This window comes from Alnus glutinosa, chromosome 2, assembly GCF_958979055.1.
Source record: "Alnus glutinosa chromosome 2, dhAlnGlut1.1, whole genome shotgun sequence".
Taxonomy (NCBI): Eukaryota; Viridiplantae; Streptophyta; class Magnoliopsida; order Fagales; family Betulaceae; genus Alnus; species Alnus glutinosa.
The window spans coordinates 28,606,370-28,624,619 of NC_084887.1; the positions used below are offsets into that span (position 1 = coordinate 28,606,370).

At 36.7% G+C, this 18,250-nt stretch overlaps 2 protein-coding genes and 1 long non-coding RNA gene across 6 annotated transcripts; all 3 read left to right on the forward strand.

Annotated features, from left to right (window-relative positions):
- The first annotated feature begins 3,370 nt into the window (after positions 1 to 3,370).
- On the forward strand, positions 3,371 to 5,784 carry LOC133861136 (uncharacterized). Of its 2 annotated transcripts, XR_009898963.1 has the most exons (4): positions 3,371 to 3,621; positions 3,698 to 3,762; positions 4,129 to 4,186; positions 5,464 to 5,784. It is a non-coding gene; the product is annotated as an uncharacterized LOC133861136 (long non-coding RNA). The 2 variants fall into 2 exon arrangements; XR_009898962.1 differs by lacking the exon at positions 4,129 to 4,186 and having other exon boundaries at positions 3,377 to 3,621.
- A 3,181-nt stretch (positions 5,785 to 8,965) lies between these two features.
- Positions 8,966 to 13,174, forward strand: LOC133861228 (RHOMBOID-like protein 9, chloroplastic). 3 transcript variants are annotated; one of them, XM_062296965.1, is made up of 8 exons: positions 8,966 to 9,099; positions 9,500 to 10,040; positions 10,949 to 11,168; positions 11,292 to 11,457; positions 12,054 to 12,224; positions 12,477 to 12,631; positions 12,732 to 13,002; positions 13,039 to 13,174. In XM_062296965.1, the coding sequence occupies exons 2-7, from the start codon at positions 9,506 to 9,508 to the stop codon at positions 12,961 to 12,963; spliced, it is 1,479 nt and encodes a 492-aa protein (XP_062152949.1). In that variant the 5' UTR covers positions 8,966 to 9,099; positions 9,500 to 9,505; the 3' UTR covers positions 12,964 to 13,002; positions 13,039 to 13,174. The 3 variants fall into 3 exon arrangements, with proteins under 3 accessions (XP_062152949.1, XP_062152947.1, XP_062152948.1); XM_062296963.1 differs by having other exon boundaries at positions 8,972 to 9,123; XM_062296964.1 differs by lacking the exon at positions 13,039 to 13,174 and having other exon boundaries at positions 8,972 to 9,123; positions 12,732 to 13,028.
- Positions 13,175 to 17,153: 3,979 nt separating this feature from the next.
- LOC133859236 (membrane protein PM19L-like) lies at positions 17,154 to 18,183 on the forward strand. The gene is made up of 4 exons (XM_062294567.1): positions 17,154 to 17,450; positions 17,530 to 17,707; positions 17,808 to 17,856; positions 17,942 to 18,183. The coding sequence occupies exons 1-4, from the start codon at positions 17,318 to 17,320 to the stop codon at positions 18,119 to 18,121; spliced, it is 540 nt and encodes a 179-aa protein (XP_062150551.1). The 5' UTR covers positions 17,154 to 17,317; the 3' UTR covers positions 18,122 to 18,183.
- Positions 18,184 to 18,250: the final 67 nt, after the last annotated feature.

The window sequence follows — 18,250 nt, forward strand, 5'->3', positions numbered from 1 at the left end:
TGATGATTGTGTAAGACTAGAGGATTTCAAAACTCATGCTAAAAAGTTTTGTCTTCAATATTCCAATCCATTTATTCATGAAAAAGGGATTCGCTTGTCTATGAGTTTTCTTGATTTCTTGAATAAAACCAACGTTATTGAAAGAGAACGATGTCTTGTGCAATGGTTCTATTTGACATAATGCATGTTCACTTATTAGAGTTACCTTATAGGGTATGCTATGGAGCACCGATTGTTTCACACCTTTGGTAGTCTAAACCGTCTTTTAATTATAGTGTAACCTTTACATGATTTGATCGGTGTGAAACTAGATACTTTATCATTGTGGCCTAATTAGAGTTTCCATGTATTATGTATGCTTATTAGGATGTTTTATAGAGATGTAAGTTAGGGAGCATTAATCACCCCACACATTTTGTAGTGTAAACGTTTTTCAATTATAGATTAATCTTTACGTGGGGTTGCTTAATGTGAAACTAGGTTCTTTATTATTACGTAACGAAAGTGTTTTCATGTCGAGGTCGTCTTAACGGTTGACGCTCATTACGCGCTCATATCATGCATGTTAGGAAGATCCATATAGACTTTAAGCATTTCACTGGTTTAGGATTTGACGCGATCATTACCCTAAGTTCTTTTAAGTTAATTTTCATTTTCTTTGTTTTCATCATTAGATTTGTTGTAGCTTCAATTCTACAACTTTACTTTTTGTTTTTATTGTTAAGTTAAGTTAAATATGTTCCTTTGAATATCCCATTATTCAAATCAACCCCTTAATCCTTGTGGTTCAATAATCATTACTATAGTACAATTGATTCGTACTATTGCGAGTGGTAAAACATATAAATTTAAAATCCATGTAGTCGAGTTGGCTACCACTTGTATACAATCAAACATAAAAACAAAGACGTAGCCAGTAAAAGGCTTTGACATGTGGACATAAGCCATAAGTCGAACCAACTTAATTATCTGTATCTCTTTTTTGTTGTCATATATTTCTAAATTACGTGTTCTTACAGATATTGCTAAGCTACAGCTGTGCAAAAGATGAGACTGTATCCCCCAAACGACGTCGTTTTGGTGATATATATATATATATATATATATATATATATATATATATATATATATATATATAAAGGAGGATATAATGATGTAGTTATTAATCGCATTCGCGTACCTTAAAACCTCAGCCTAATTTGAGGGGTTGTATTTCGACCGACAATCAAGCCATGATATCAATGGAAGCATTTAAAGAGTGAATCGAAACCAAGGAATAGAGCTGGCTGCCTAAATCAAGAGGCATAACCGTTAAAGTGTAGTCTATCGTCACGTATCTTAAATTCTTAAGTACAAAACAAAGATCAATAATCTCTCTCTAGTGAGAGAAACTCCACCTTCTCTATTAAACTAGAGTTCAGTTCAATTAGCCTACCTTTTCCTCCTTGACTCTCATCTTCCTTCTTTGGAAATATTTTGACCTTTTGGTATCAAACTTCCCTTTCTTTCCTTTTCAAGCATCTTTCCACAAATATTCGTCTTCTTCCTCTTCTTTTTCTTTTTTTTCTTGGTTTCCAAACCTTTTTCCGATGACTTCGGCGCCTTTTAACATGCAAGACCTCATTTATGGGACTGAAGCTCTCAACTGCGATGACCCTTCCACTCTGGAAATGCTCCCACTTGCTGCTACTCCACATCAAGCTCTCCACCGTATCATAGGTAGGTTTTTATCACCCAAACCACCCTCTGTTTTTGGTTGCGTGAAACTCTGGCTAATTCCTGGAAATTTGCCCATCCCTTCAAGATCGATGATCTTTCTGAAAACAAATATCTTATTACGGTCTCTCAGCAATCTCATGTTGACAAAATTATGGATTTATGACCATGGAATGTTAAGGGTTCTTTACTTGTCTTAACACCCTGGACTCATGATCTTACTTTTGAGGAAGTTGAGCTTTTTACCTGTGCTTTCTGGGTTCAAATTCATGGTCTGCCTTTCCAAAATATGTCTGCTCGAAATGCCGCAAGTATTGGACTATCCTTTGGTGGAGTTTTGGAAGTTGAAAACTATTCCACCAAAGGTATTATTGGTACTCACCATCTTCGGCTTCATGTTGCTATTGATACTCGCAAGCCTCTTGTCCTTGGGTTTTCTCTTCCAAGGTCAGGACGTTCTGCTACTTGGGTACGCTTTCTTTATGAGCGATTGGCGGACTATTGCACCCTCTATGGTTTGATTGGCCATAGGAAGAAAATCTGCCCGGCTCCACCACCTCAAAGACTCCAAGATAAGTATGGGATATCTCTTCGGGCTTTTGTTCTTTAGGTCCTCGATCTTCTTCTTCCCCAAGTTTGAAGGTTCGGGCCATTTCACCTGCTCCAGCAAATACTGTCTTGGCTTTTTCTACGCTAAAAATTTCCTCTGCACTTATCTGTGCTGCTTCATCCCCGGCAGGTTCACCGGCGCTTCGTCAACAAGCCACCTATTCTCATCATCACCGACCAGTGCAACTTGCTCACCAAGTTTTGTACGATTCGGCATCTCCTCAAGCTGTGTTTCTCCCGCACGTGGCCCCACACAACCCGTACTTGCATCTGATTGGTTCTGAAGCTGCCACGTCTCCTGTTGTTGGTACTCTTTCTCTAATCAAACCTGCATCGCCGACTGAACGTGGTAAGGGAGTCTTAATTGCTTCATATTTTTCTTCTGTTGTTATGGATCACACACCTTTGGCTTGGCTCATGTATCGACTTTCTCCACAATTATCTCATCCCTCACTTGGCCCACCCGAACACCCTTCCAACCCATCAACTTTATCTTAGCCTCGACCCTAGCCCAGTGTCTTTTTACCCCCTCCCCATTTCCAGCTGGCTCTGGATGTAATGTCCAAGAAAATGTTCAATGGGTTTATTAGGATAAAATAAAAATAAGTCTATTTAGTGTGGTAAAGTGTTTTATTTTTATCTTTTGGATTTGTTAATAATAGCCAAGAAAAGAAAATGTAATTAATATTTTTAAGTCTAAAAAAAAGAGCAGAAAAGAATATAGGTGAATAAAATGAAATAAGAAATACAAATATAGAAAATAGAAATGCTAGAAAAGATAAGTGAAATAATAAGAAACCAAATAAAAGATTAATTAAAAGGAAAAGAAAATGTGATAAAATTAAACAAAACAAAGCCAGGTGAGTGTCAGCCAATGTGAGAAACAAGAGAAAATTGTTGAATTAGGTGAGGAAAAGTCAAAACTAAAAGACAACAAGTAAATGAAAAGGTGACTAAATAAAATAAAGTAACATATATATATATATATATGTATATATATATGAAAAAAAAAGCTGCGCCCCACGTTCAAATAATTTGGTGAAGGCCTATGCCCTTCACTCATCATCACTCATGGCCACCTGGCCATTAGTTTTATTAAGTGGTATTCGGCCACTTCAATAAAAAGTACCCTTCCTCTTATTTTTACGAGCCACAGGGAGCTTCTCTCCATTTTTTCCTCTTTTAAATTTTTAGAGAAAATCTACGATATACAAAGATCCAACGGTCCAATCTTAGATCCGATTTTGGCAAAACAATCCTTAAAGCTCGATCTACATTTTGACCGAACGTTTTGAGGTAAATCGCTAAATTCGTATTTTTGGAGATTTTTATAAATCTTGTAGAAATTAGTTTAACTTGGCGTTTTCTCTAGATTTTGTGTGGTTTGGAGTTGCTAGGAGCTTCCCAAGCACTGGATCTTGGCGTGGTGAATTTTTGGTAAGTTTTCCATAGACTTTAGTTTTTAGGTATTTTGTTAAAATGTTATTTATTGTGATTAACCCTAAGTAATGCTTATGGGTTAGCAATATTGGGTTTAATAAAGTAATTAGAAATTATGGATTAATATTTAGGAATTTTAGGTATTTATGGGTTAGGTCCTAATGCTTGTAGTTTGCATAAATTGAAAATTTTAATTGTAAACCTAGGAATAATTCTATGTATAGGTTTAGTTAATTAATGGGTAGTAATGTAAACCCTTAAATTTTGTGGGTAACATAGTAGTGTGGCTTTTGAGCAATTCAAAAGCTATCTAATGGTAATATTAGTTAGAATGCTAACTAATTCAATGTCTTGTATTTTTAGCGGCACGTTACGGTTGAGCTTAGAGTCGTTTGAATATTGGGAGTATAAGCAATCTGAGGTGGGTATTCTACTCACTGAGAAAATATATATTTTTATATGTATTGGATTGATAAGAATATATATGTTGTTTATGAAACCGAACCAACCATATGATGAAATGTATGTTTTGAGATGATTTGTTTAGTTTCGATTATGTTCAAATATTATCAATGATGTTTAAGAATTGATGCATGAGTGAAAGGTGTTAATTGATTTAAAGTGTTTGAGTATATTCTGCGGTTGAGATTTAAATTATGCAAATTTGTTTGAGAACATGTCATGTTGAAACTGCGCAGATTTGATAAAGAAACTAAGTTTTGAATGATTTCAAAGTGTTGGATTAAATGCTGGATTTGTTTAGTTTTGAGAGGACGTGATTTAACAACTGCATAATTTCAGCGTGACACAGTAGGAAATATATACTGGTCAAGCACGGAACATTGAGCATGTAGTATAGAGCATACATATCAGAGTAACAGTATCAGCAGAGTAACAGTATCAGCACATTGAGGCAGTATCAGCAACACATTGAGGCATGCATAGCATATATAGCATTGTTTTGTGAGAGATGTTTTTATGTTATGAGTAGTTTTACTAGACGTATTGGTATGCATAAGAGTCTTCATGAAAAAGATCTTATGTATATTTTTATCGGATAGTCATGTGTTAATAGCATACATTGAACTTGAAAGTACATGGATACATGACTGCCCAGGTGCGAGTAATGGCATGTCTATGAGTAGGAAGGTTGACTGTTCTTGTTCATCAGGAAAGACGTGTTAGCATGATTGAGTTTAACTCTAGTGCTCTCATGATCTACTGACGTCAAGGCACGAAGCTGGAATACGATTAGAGATGGTGTTGCGAGTGTTTTGTTGAAGGATGTTATCCTAGTATGGAAGAGTAAGATGCCATGTTCTTTGCTTAAGACTAATGTGTATACGTGATATCTGTGATGGAGTGATCGTGTGCACATATGTCCAAGCGACCGGTGAAAAGTATTATTATAGAGGGGTCTATATGTAGAAACTTCCAAAGAGGGATGTCTGGAACTTCTACATATGTTCACAGCTATATAGTATGTTTTAAATGTTTTCTAAATAGTCGGTGTTTGCTGCATTAGCTATTGGTAAATTGTGGCTAATATAGTACTCGCACGACTAAAAATAAATAGAGGTTGGTTCTTTGTGAAAACTCAGTTAGTCTTATACCACTGAGGTCTTAGTGTGTTTCATGCTAAGGCGGTGAACTCATTCTTTCACCTATGCGGATGTGGATACCACCACAACCGTGTAGATGATATTCCTGTGATTGCAGGTACTCTTAAGGCGGATGATGATCCGGTAGCTCACTACTTGGGATACTACGATTGAAGCCCGTAGCGACAGTCGTAGTGGGATGGGACTGAGGTGTCCTCATTTTGGGTACTTTTGTATATGGCTTGTGACGTGTGTGTCACACATTATTTTGTATAAGCCATTCTTTTGTATTAGTAAAATGTAGTTAAACTTTAAACAGATAGATTTGTGTTATGGCTCACTTATGTATAGATAACAGGTTCATTTATAGTTATGCTTTTCCGCTATGTGTATTGGTATCATGATTTATTCCGCTGTAGATGTAACTCTGTATATCAGGTACATGTTATGGGACATGTGTCTATGTTGGCTGAGCGACACTTAGTCGTGCCACTGCGATGACTCGTTTATGTTTGTAAAAAAAAAAAAAAGGGTCGTCTCACTGGATCTCTAACATCTTCGGCCCTCTACATTTAGCCCACCTGTTTACCACACTTCAAACTCCTCTCCCATAAAATCCTCCCCATCTGGTTCCCGTTACCACCCAGACACCCATACTCGCTAAAAACTCCCATTGGCCTTTCTCCCGCTTACTCTCCCCCGCCCTTTCCTGCCCGTTCTAGTCACCTTGTTGGAAGAAAACGACCTACTGTTACTAGTGATTTGGACTCACCTTCACCTCCTTTGAAGCGTCAGCCCTCTCCACCTAATTCCTCTCCCCGAAATTTACAAGATCGCATGGATATAACTGTTCTTTCCTTATCTTCTCTAAAGCATGCGATTGTCTCCCCTGTGGCTTTATTTACTGCTTTTAGCTCTCAGCCTCTGCCTTCAGCTCATTTCCCCCCGGTTGAGATGGTGGTTTCATCTGATTCTACTTATGCTGCAAAGATAATTTACAAAGATGCTTGTAAGGCTCGCAGTGTTACCCAACTGGTTTTAGTGGATGCTCAAGACTGCTGTTACTAGTTCTGATTCTACTCTAACTTTTGAGGTGACTGGTTCAACTATGCTCCCTTCAGTTCCATAAAGTTTCTATCTTGGAATTGTAGAGGTCTGGCCAACAGCTCTATAATTCACAATCTCAGGGCCATCATCAGGCTAAACAACCCTGATATTATTTTTTTGTCTGAAACTAAAACTGCTGCTATTGTTGCTACCTCTATTTTGCTACAGCTTGGGTTTACTCACTTAGTTCAAGCCCCTCCCTCTTTCTCTAGAGGTGGTCTTTTGCTTGCCTGGAAACATAATGTTAACCTTACTAACTTTTTTGTATCTCCTGATATTATTTGTGCTTGGTGTGTCTCTGCTGATAGTAGGTTTGGAGGAGGCCTAACTCTCATTTTATCAAAATAAACTATGACACTGCTATTCGAAATTCTTTTTCAGCTTAAGCAGTAGTTATTTGGGACTATTTTGGTACTATTACACATTGTTCCTCGCTGATTAGCTCTCCCTGTACAGTTATTTATCGAGAAGCTCTTGCCGCTTTTCTAGCTACTAACTTGGCTCTATCTCTTCATGCGCCTTTTTTTATATTGGAAGGGGATTCCACTATTATCACTCTGGTTCTACAAAATCCTCTAATTACATAAGATTGGCATATTGCATCTACTATTTCTCACATTCATTCTCTCATTCCTCCCCTCAACTAGTTGGTCTGTAAGTTCTATCAACCGAAGTGCAAACTTCTATGCCCATTATGTGGCAAATTGGGCCGCAACTAGACTTCATTCTGGTTGCATTCCCATTTCTTCTGTTTTATTTGGATCCTTTTCCCCCTGTTTTGGAAAGGCATCATCCTCTTATTTTCTAATTCCTTAATATATGTACTCTTTTTATCTTGTACTTAAAAAAAGAAAATAACAAAAAGAGGCATAACTGTTATTATTTTCTTTATTCTATTCTCTTGTGTATATTCTGCATATCTCCTAAGAGCATATCTAGCAATAAAAGTTATAATAGCTGTTAAAAAAGTACAACTATTTACTTTAGCTACTACTTTTTCTATATTTTCTCCAATAGAATCTCTATTCTACTATCTACTTTCATTTAAATATTATTTTCATTCTTTTATTATTATTTTTTTCCCCTCATCTTCTGCTGGACGTTGACGGAAAACTCTACTGGAAACTCGCCGGAGATGATCACCCAGCGCCGGAAAACACCACAAAGTCACAGGAAAACCCCCACAGAACTGCTGGAAATCACAAGAACTACCGTTAAACACCACAAACCCATCGGAAACTCGCTGGAGACAATCACTTAGCGTCGGAAAACACAACAAAGTCACCGAAAAGTCACGAAACACACCGATAATGGCCAGACTTCGTTAGAAAGCACCATAGAATTGCTAGAAGGACCGCCACACACCTCAGGATGCCACAAAAGACCACCGAGCACCACTGCCTTCCGTTGACGTCGTTCAAAGAGGGATGGAGAGGGAGAGATGGAGAGAGAGAGAGAGAGAAAATATTAATAAAAAAGGTTTTAACTGATGAACAGTGAATAAGCAACATTGCCTATTCACTGTTCATGTGTTAGGAAAAAATGCTAAATTAACTATTCTGCTGCAGAAGAAAAAATGTTAATAATAGTCAAATTTGACTATGTTGGCTAAAGTAGCAAGTTTGTTGGAGATGCTTTAAGGTTTTTATTGTAATAAATACACTGGAGTGTAAATATAACTCATCCTCCTCTATCCATTTTAGAGAGTGTAAAAGCATTCATTTTTTTTTTCTTTTTGTCAAACATCATCAAATAGTTGCCATAAATTGTGATATGCTCGGCCGAACATAGAGGCTTGTTTGTAAAGGTGTTTTGTTTTTACGTGAATTTTGTTTTCGTATAGTAATAAACAGTGGCGGACTCGGCCTTGTAAACAAAATTTGGAGGGGGAAAACTAAAAAAATAAACAAAATTAACGGTAAAAATTTGGCCCCCATATAGGTCCACCTCTGGTAATAAAAAGTTATTGGTGTAACATAAATTAGAAATAATTTGTATAAAAAAGTAAAAAAAAAATTTACTATTTTTGTTTGAATAATAATAAAAAGTAATTTATGTTATATAAAAATTTAAAAAAAGTCAAAATGTTTAGAAGTGATTTTTTTTTTTGAAAAATAAAGATCAAGAAAAAACAAGCCCAGAGAAATCTTCTAGAGATCTATGGGTGTCTCAGTCCACAGGTTTAAATTGTTTCTCTACGATATTGTCCAACAAAATAAAAATTAAATTAACGCCGAAAACATGAATGAATGAATCGTGATCCCACAAGCACAAACCCCACAGGCCCAGAACTTATTGGTCAGACGTTGACAGTCGAGTGCAGAGAGTTGAGAGTACAGCACATATGTACAAGTGGGCCCATGCAAATCCCATACTTATCAAAGAAGTTATCAGGGATGGGATTATGCTAGTCACACGTGGCAACATACGAATGGGCCAACAGAGATAAGGCAGGAATCGTTGGATTTCAAATCCTGCCAGTTATTTTCAATCCTGAGTTTCATTCATTAATGGAAACCAGACATGCATATAGTACTAAGAAGTACCAGACAACGTCTGCCAGACTGCAAACTACCCCTTTCCCAAGGCTTTACAACCTCCTAATATCTGGGAATTCATACTAAAAGTATAGTCTCTGTCTTCCCTATCGGTAATAAACAACCTTGCCTTCTTTTCATGGCATTCATAATAATTAACTTCACCTTTGTGTTTTTTTTTTTTTTTTTTTTTTTTTTTTTTTTTTGGACTTTTCGTTCTTGTAAGTTAGCTTTTGACTGTCCTCTGGTTGGTTGCTTAGAAAACTGATAGAAATGAAATGGATTACAACTTTGGAACCCTTTGTTTGGGTTCTTTTGGTTTCTAGATTGTGAAAATGCTGACTTGGTGTCAGATTCAGTTGCCATTTAATGAAGATACAATGTTTGATGATATGCTTTCCTTCTTCTTCTTGTGTTTTTTTTTTTGGGCTTTCTTGGAACTGTTTTCTTTTTATACCCTGACACTACTCTGTACTGTTGTTCTTTCAGGTTTACATGGCTGTGGTTCCGATATGCAACAAAATGCCTTATAAAGACCAAAGTGACATGTGCAGTAGATGGAATATCTCATATCCTACTACTGATTCCTTGACAAGAACTAAGACAAGAGAAGGGAATGCACTTAGACGATTGCTTTCTTATGGAGGTTCTTTGTCATTCAGGAGCATGACTGAAGCGTGTCTTATAGAAAGCCATCTAAGATCCATTTCAGACAATGATTCACATAGAGAAACAATTTCCTCGGTTTGTTATGCATCAGAGTCCAGTAATAGTGAGAAGCAGCTGAGATCATTGGACTCTTATTTTGGAAAACTCCAAGATGCTGCTAATCTGTCTCCTTCAGATACTTCAAGCAAGACAGAGCAGCTGAGATCATTAGACTCTTATTTTGGAAAACTCCAAGATGATGCAAATCTGTCTCCTTCAGATGCTTCAAACAAGACAAAGCAGCTATATGGTAGACGTGATGAATTCAGATCAAAGAAGTGGTTGGATTCTCTCAACACCTATCTTGGCAAACTTAATACAGGTGAGTAAGTTGGTTTTAACAAAGAATGACCATGCATCAGTTAGTGAACTAAAAACTATTAATGCTTATAATCTACACGTCTTTGACATATTGAGAATGATGATAAGCAGTTTTAGTAGATATATGATAGTTTCATCTGATTCTACCATTAGTTTTTTTTTGAACACCTCCCTTTGGACTCCATTAGTCTTTTACACACGTTGTGCTGCATGATTGGAAAAAGAGAAGAATGAAGAAATTGATGAGATGCCAAACTTCACCATTACTGAACCTCAAATTTACTGTGGGTTGTGACTCAAATTTAGCACACCATTAAGCCCAATTTTTGGCGAAGACTGAGTTATAATATAATCTCTTTCTGAAGTATCTGTATGGAACCTTAACTTCAGCTTGCTAGTGTCTGCTATGCTCTTTCATAAATGCATAAACCTTCTCAAGCGGTTTCCTCTGTCTTATTTCTTCTCAGGACAGCCCCTAAATCTCCCAATACACTCATCAAGCCTTCTATACTATTTTCACTCATTCACGAGCATTCTCATTTCCTAGACTAACTTACAAAAATGTGATTTTCTGGATTCCTAATATTTTTATAACCCTACTGGTTTTATCACTTAGTCTAAGACAATTACAAACTTAAAATTCTGATGACCACACCAAAACTGAGTGGTCTATTTATCTGTTACAAAAGCAATTGAAGAATTTAAACGTAGTAGAATTTGTAGCATTCTGGAGGAATAGAAGGAGGACTTGTGATGCAATAAATTATAATACTATGATTAGAACCAACCACAATGCTTTTTCTTCTTATGAGTGGGATCAGTGCTTAATTCTATCTATCTTTACATGTAGATTGTGGGTAGTTGTTTCCATCAAGAAAACTGATCTTATATCTTTTCTCTTTCTTTCAGATGCAAAATCCCAAAATTATGAGTCATCTACTTTCGTTGAGGATACTGACAAAGGCAGTCGAATAGGAAAACCAGTCTCTATCAGTGAAAATTCCAAAAGAGGTAACGAGGAGGAATGGAAGAGTTACAAGGAAGTAAGAAATAGAGATGGTGGTAGTGCTCCGGAAAGTTCTCAAGATTTACGGCTGCAGTATGATGAAACATCCAATTTGTACTTAATGTAAAGCCCTGCTCCAAGATACAGTGTGAATTTTCTTGCTGTTATTTTCACTTCATGTTTTGTAATAATGGCTGGGAGTACGAAAATTCTCTGATGCTTCTTTAATCTTTGCCTTGGATGCAGAGGTGCATTGGTTTCTATAAACATTGCAGTTTTTCTGTTTGAGATGGCAAGTCCGATAAGGAACTCTGACTTAGAGCTCTTCTCTCTCCCCTTATTATATGGAGCAAAAGTAAATCATTTGATCTTGGTTGGAGAATGGTGGAGGCTGGTGACACCAATGTTTCTGGTACAAGATTGATGATTGGGTTCGTCTTTCCATTCTATAGCTGTTCAGCATTTTTTTTATTTAGCAGTTTAAATATCACTTTTCAACATTCCTCTTGATAGTTTAGAGAAATTCTAGATACTAAAATTTTATTCAACATTCATCCAACAAAGTTGATGTGATACTCCCAACTTACCCTTCAATTAATTATTGTTAAATAAAAAAAGATCAAATGGTTGATTTAGAGTGTCGCGTAAATATTGTTGGACAATTATAGGATAACAATACAGTATCTAACACTATTTGTTCGGAGAAATGCTAGATACATAGATACATTATAGGGTCATAGGTGATAGGTGTCATTACCACATTTTGAGGGATATGAGCTTGTTTGGTAAAACTTTTTAGAGGGTATCTTTTGCGTTTTGGTCGTGATGTAACATAAAAGTTAAAGTAATTTTGAGTATTTTGTGTGTTTGAGTTGTTTGTTAATACTTTTGTTTTTTTGCTAAAAAGTAAAAAGCTATCCTAACAATTGTTTCCACTCTCTCTCCATATTATTGGAAGACACAAGTACTCCATCCTTTTCACCTCTCAAAATGTTGTTTTATGTGCAGCACTCAGGACTTCTTCACATGTCTCTTGGCTGTTGGGGGCTCCTTACATTTGGGCCTCCAGTTTGCCGAGGCTATGGTTCGTTTACATTTTTCTTGATCTATATACTTGGAGGAATTTCTGGCAACTTGACGAGCTTTCTTCACACACCAGAGCTGACTGTTGGTGGGACAGTAAGAGCTTTGCAACTTCTTTCCTCTCTTTCAATGACTCCATAATGCTTTAGTTCTATTTCCTTCATGGGAGATCATATGAAGGATCACATGCTACTGATGTCATAATATCTCTAAACCTGCAATTTTCCATGAGGTTGCCTATGTTGCATGTGATCAATTTCCCTTGGTCATTCTATGTGATTCTTATCATTTTTGTTTTCACCTTTCTATATTTAACAAAGTCCATTACACACACACACATATATATAGGGGCCAGTGTTTGCCATAATAGGAGCTTGGCTGGTTTATCAACTCCAAAACAAAGATGTAACTGCAAAAGATGCTTCAGAAAGTATTTTCCAGAAGGGGATGATCATTACTGCTCTTGGCTTCATATTAAGCCAGTTTGGTCCAATTGATGATTGGTAAGATTTGTACCACTTGAAATTTTCTAGGCTATTTTAAAGAATAATAAAAAATAAAAAAACTTTGATGGGTTTTGAAATATGAAATCCCTTGGTGTAGGACACATTTTGGAGCAGCTTTTACTGGTATAGCGTATGGCCTTTTCACATGCCCAACGCTTCAGTTGGATGATGCAGCTTCCAGAAGTGGTCAAGAAGAAGGAATCACACTTGTTAGACGATACTCTGATCCTTGTAAATCACTTCTTTTCTTCACCATTTTCATTCTTGTTTTAAGCTCTTTACTTTTCTTTATTGAACCTCCTCTGAACGTCCTGGCGAGTGGCATCTGACAGTTTTTGCATAGAAATGTGGAAATACGACGCAAGATGTATATATATATATATATATATATATATATATATATATATATATATATATATATATAGTGTTTCTAATCTCTTGTATCATGTAAGGGGCCATTCTTACTTCTTAGTCGGAAATAAAGACAAGTATATATATCTGTATATTTACATGAAGAATAAAGGTCTTTTCCTTTTTTCATTTCTTCCCTGTTTTTGGAAGTGCTGTTAAATTTCATTATGGACTCTGTCACAACATTCACTGATTAAGTGATTAATTAAGTTTTGGGAATAAGTGACAATTTAAAAGTTTCAAACCTCTTGACAAATTTGGAATAAGTCATGAGGTTCCTCACCTATGACCTATCTTCAATAGCCGAGTTGACTGCCATTTCACAAATTTGGCAGGTTCATTGGCCAGGCCAATTAGGCGGCCGTCTAAAGTCTCAATTAGTAATAACATAATTAATTTTTGTTTAACAAAAGAAATATTTTAAGGCTCCAATTATGGTTAAATGGTTAGTCAATGCTTTTAGTTAAGACTCAATTATGGTAAAAAAAAAATCAAAAAATCAAAAAATCAAAAAATTGAATTCCAAGATATTGAGATTTAGAGGGAAAGAAAGGGAAAAAATAAAAATAAAAATGAAAAGCTACATTAATGGCACCCTAAAGCTGTAAGTAATTTTGCATAAACGTAAAATTAACATATTGACTAAATTCGTTTATTAAATCCATAGAACCACACGTAGGTTTCACATATTCAATGTTTGGTTTCATTCACTTGCACATCTCCAAGGGGTAGCTCAATCAGCTGAAGACTACGCCTCATGAAGCGGAGATTACTAGTTTGAATCCTCCTTCTTCTTTTTGTGTGGACATGTCAAAAAAAAAAAACGTGAATTCCGCATATTTAATGGTGAATTTGTAAAAAATGTGTAAGAGAATGACACCAAATATGTCAGAAACCAAATGTTCAACAGTAGAGACAAATTCTACAAATTGTTTGAAAAAAATTAAGAGGAATAAGCAATAAAAATAATTTTTAAATAAAAATTATAAACAGAAAATTAATATTAATATTGTTTAAATATTACAAAAGTCTTTACTTAAGCACTAGCAGCAGATTCACAATCATTTTCCCTACTTTAAAAAAAATTTAGAGAATCAAACCACTTTTTCTTTCCTTATACAAATACACTCCACAATAAAAGTTTTAATTTTTTTTATTCTTTTCTTTCTCTCTCTCTCTCTCTCTCTCTCTCGTTTCTCCGTCTTCCTTTCAACGCAAGATGCTGAAGTAAAACCCAGCACACAGATGCAGAATCCAGGCATGGTGGCTGAGCAAGTAGATTCTACAATCCCTCTCCACTTTGGCACCCCACATTCCAAAACCGAACTGATACTTCTCACAAATTTACTAGAAACCTATACCCATTTTTGGAGATCCACCAGAATCCAGAGAAAATCCAAGCTGATTGTGTAAAAGCTTCCATATCTCTTTGAAACTATAAATATTCTCCGATCGTTTTTTTTTTTTTTTTTTTTTTTTTTTCCTTTTTGCAAGATACCCAGAAAACCCAGTTGGATTTTCCTTTGAAAACTCGATCTTTTACGCCATGATTTGCTCCTTGAAACAATCTGTCATGACGACGATTAATGGGTCCGATTTGTTCCTCCGAAAGAGATTGCCGGCGGCGTCGATTAGGCTATCCTCGCTGCTTTTACCGGCTCTGCATAAACAGGAGCGACTGACCCTATTAGTTTCGAAGCCTTTGCACCTGTCATCAGTTGAGAATCTGAGTTTGAAAGCTCGGAGACATTCGATCAAGTGCGACTGTGCAAGGCCTATGAGGCGGCTGACCAATCGAAGCCGGTGGAGCCGGAGATGGACCTAAGCGATATTGGCCAGTGGCGAGGAACTCGTGATCGCCAGTGGTGGAAGGAGTCATTGGGAGCTGCGAGAGGAGAGAGAGAGAGAGGCATTTTTTTATCATTATATTAAGTATTGGGTAGCTACAGTGCTACTACTGTACCCGATGTATTGGGTAGTACTGTAGCTATTCAAGCATGTAGTACTGTAGCTATTCAAGCATGGAGCCTAAAATAGGGTAACTGCTGTAGCTTTTTTTTTGTAATTTTTTTTTAATTTTTCTTATTTTAAGGAATAGAACGAGTATCTGTTATTAGTGCTCTTTTAGTTTATCACCTTTGGAGCCCGCCTTGAATTCTTAGGAAGTGGAGATGTTCTGTTGAATGCCCTAGCCAGCCAAAAACAGACTAGGACGGAGAGTTGGGCTTCAAGATTAGGATTGGGACAAGATATGGTTTACCTTACTTTATTGAGGATCCATGCATGTGCAACATGCGTCCTAAAAGCGCATCACTGACAAGACGCGAGGGTGTTTGGTAACAATCACTTCGGGTGTGCGCGGTAAATGGTTGTCTTGTGAAATTTTTGTTTGAATAGTAATAAGAAGTGATTAATATGATATAATGTATAAAAAAGTTTGGTATTGTTTTATAAAAAGTAAAAAAAGTTTTTTTTTGTAGTGAGTTTTTTTTTTTTTTTTTTTTTTTTTTTTTTTTTATTATTATTATTATAGATACATGAACAAAAATTACAACAGGAAAGAAAAAACACAAGGGTTGGGCAACTCAAAATTTAACTTAAAAACGAAAGTACGCGATAGTAATGCTCGCGAAGATACGGGCCATTTGGTTTGAGGTACGGATGCCACAAAACCGGGATCGCCAGTGGAGGTGATATGTGATGTATATTGAGTCCCAATGACCTAAACACCAAAACATGGGTAAACAAGGAGAAGTTGCAACAGAAAAGCTAAAAAACAAACACATAAATAAAAGATATAGAAGCAACAAGTAAACCCAAAATACACCATCGATGGCGGCCAATCCACCTTCGGAGATCGGCAAAAGCAGAGGAAGTTGGTGGAGAGCAGCAAAACCAGCATCAACGTGACCTAGCGTTGGCACGTGAGGAGCACACTCCAGTGAATGATGGTTCGATGATGAAGACGCTACCGATGGATCAAAGCTGAAGGACTATGGAACCTGACGGATTGGAGGTTTGGATGGAAAATGCCTAATGAAGTTAGTAGATCTGAGTTGGAAACACTCAGATCTAAAAACTTCAAGATATCAAAGGAACTATGGCTTAGAGCAGAAGGAGGAGGGAGAAACCGATCCAGCAAGAGAGAAGCAGTCACCGATGATGTAACTGGTGGATAGATTCTCTGAAGTTAGAGAACCCTCTAGTCGGAGCAGAAAGCTTGTTGGTTGGTTGGTTCGAGAGAAAACTCTCAAGGTTTTTGGTTGGTTGGTTGTTTGGGCGGAAAGAGGAGAAAGTGGGGAGAATAGTAGTGTTACAAGGAAGGGGGAAGGGAAGCTTTTGGCTTCTCTTCCATGTCGGTTTACAGAGAAAAAATATCACAAAGAGGAGAGAGAACGGAGCTTTTCCATGGGGAAGGGGTTGATAATTCTTTTTAATTTTAATTAAATAGTTTTTTTATTTGAATAATAAAAAAAAAAATGATTGATGTGATATAAAAAGTGAAAAAAGGTTAGAATGTTTTGGATTTGATTTTTTCGAGAGAAGTGAAAACAACCAGCTTCAAAACATTGTAACTTTTTCACTTTTTATATCACATAAATAATTTTTTATTACTATTCAAATAAAACAAAATCCACTATAATACAATTTTATTTTTTTTCACTTTTCCATACAAATTCTTTCTATTTTATATCATATCAATCACTTTTTACTACTAAAAAAAAAATCAACTCAACAATCTTTACCAAACACCCCACCCCACTGATGCCATAGCCGTACCCATTGCTAAAAAGACAAGCATCATTGTCTTGCCTTAAAGCACTTGAGACATGTTACATGTACATCTTTTATATATCTCTTTTTTAAATCAATCATTGAATCTGTAAGATCTATGGGTTCTTGTAGGTCCTAAAAATTCAATAATTAATTTAGAAAAGAGATGTACAATAACTATACAAGAATCATTTCTCAAATATTAAATAGAACTGATCCTTACATGCGGTTAATTACGTCACTTAATCTGTAATTCAACTAAGTTTTTGTCTCCCGTACGCGCCTCTAAATATGTGATATGGATGATGACCCCTCCACCGCTCCACGTTTTACTACACACTTCCAAATACACACACCTGTATTTGTTTTGAAGTACTCAACAAAAAGAAACCACCCAAGCAATTAAGCAAATCCTTTCTTTCATCAACTTCAAAAACCACCCGTGTCTTTCTGTCGGTCTGTCTGTATGTTTGACAGAAGTGGAGCTTGAGCATAACAATGGCTGTTGGAAGGCGTGGCAGAGACCTAATCGGTCCTCTTTTGGTGACCAACTTGGTGGCGTATCTTATCGTTCTTGGACTGGCTGGATGGTCCCTTGACAAATACATCAATGGTGAACAGAATCACCCCCGTATGCCCTCTCTCTCTCTAGTTACCTGGGTATCTCTTAAGTGTTTTTTCATATGATACTTTCGATTACGTCTTTACAGATTTGGGTGGGAACCCATCAACAAGCTTTATGTTGATCTTCGCTTTGATGGCTGGTGTGGTTGGTGTTTGTTCTGTGCTGTCTGGGCAAGTGCATCTTCGGGCTTGGCGGAGTGATAGTTTGGTTGGGGCAAGCTCTTTAGCAGTTATCTCCTGGGCTATTACTGCTATAGCTTTTGGGTATTCCACACAATCACCTCTCTCTAATTAATCCCAACATTCAGTTTAAATTCATTCCAATCATGTTCTGACTTAAGTTTTGGTTTGGATATCTTGGCAGTCTAGCGTGCAAGGAAATCATTTTGGGAGGACATAGAGGAAAACGCTTGGTAAGAGTTCTCAAGTAAATTGCTTGGACATTTAGGCCTTCAATCAAACTATATTCTAACCTAATAATAACCTGATAATTTGCAGCGGACATTGGAGACCTTCATATTCATATCACTAATGAGTCAGTTGCTGTATGTGGGGATTCTCCATGCTGGGGTGTTTGACGGCAGATATGGACCAGGTTATCGGAGCTATGGCGCTGACGATGCTGGCGGCGTTGCCATGGGTCACGAACCCCAGACGACCGACACTTCTGTAGTATGAAACATCTCACACGCATGTTCTATCACTGTTCATAGATGAAACTTGCAAACGTGTTTCTTTTAGCTTTTCCAAACGCTCTCCCATCATCTTAGGTGTAATGGAAGTGACGCAGCCACGCCTACCAAAACG

Coding starts and splice junctions, on each gene's coding strand:
- LOC133859236 (XM_062294567.1), top strand. CDS start 17,318: ATGGCTGTTGGAAGGCGTGGCAGAGACCTAATCGGTCCTCTTTTGGTG. Junction 17,451..17,529: donor TGGTGAACAGAATCACCCCC/GTATGCCCTCTC, acceptor ACGTCTTTACAG/ATTTGGGTGGGAACCCATCA. Junction 17,708..17,807: donor ATTACTGCTATAGCTTTTGG/GTATTCCACACA, acceptor ATATCTTGGCAG/TCTAGCGTGCAAGGAAATCA.
- LOC133861228 (XM_062296965.1), top strand. CDS start 9,506: ATGGCTGTGGTTCCGATATGCAACAAAATGCCTTATAAAGACCAAAGT. Junction 11,169..11,291: donor ACATCCAATTTGTACTTAAT/GTAAAGCCCTGC, acceptor CCTTGGATGCAG/AGGTGCATTGGTTTCTATAA. Junction 12,225..12,476: donor AGCTGACTGTTGGTGGGACA/GTAAGAGCTTTG, acceptor ACATATATATAG/GGGCCAGTGTTTGCCATAAT.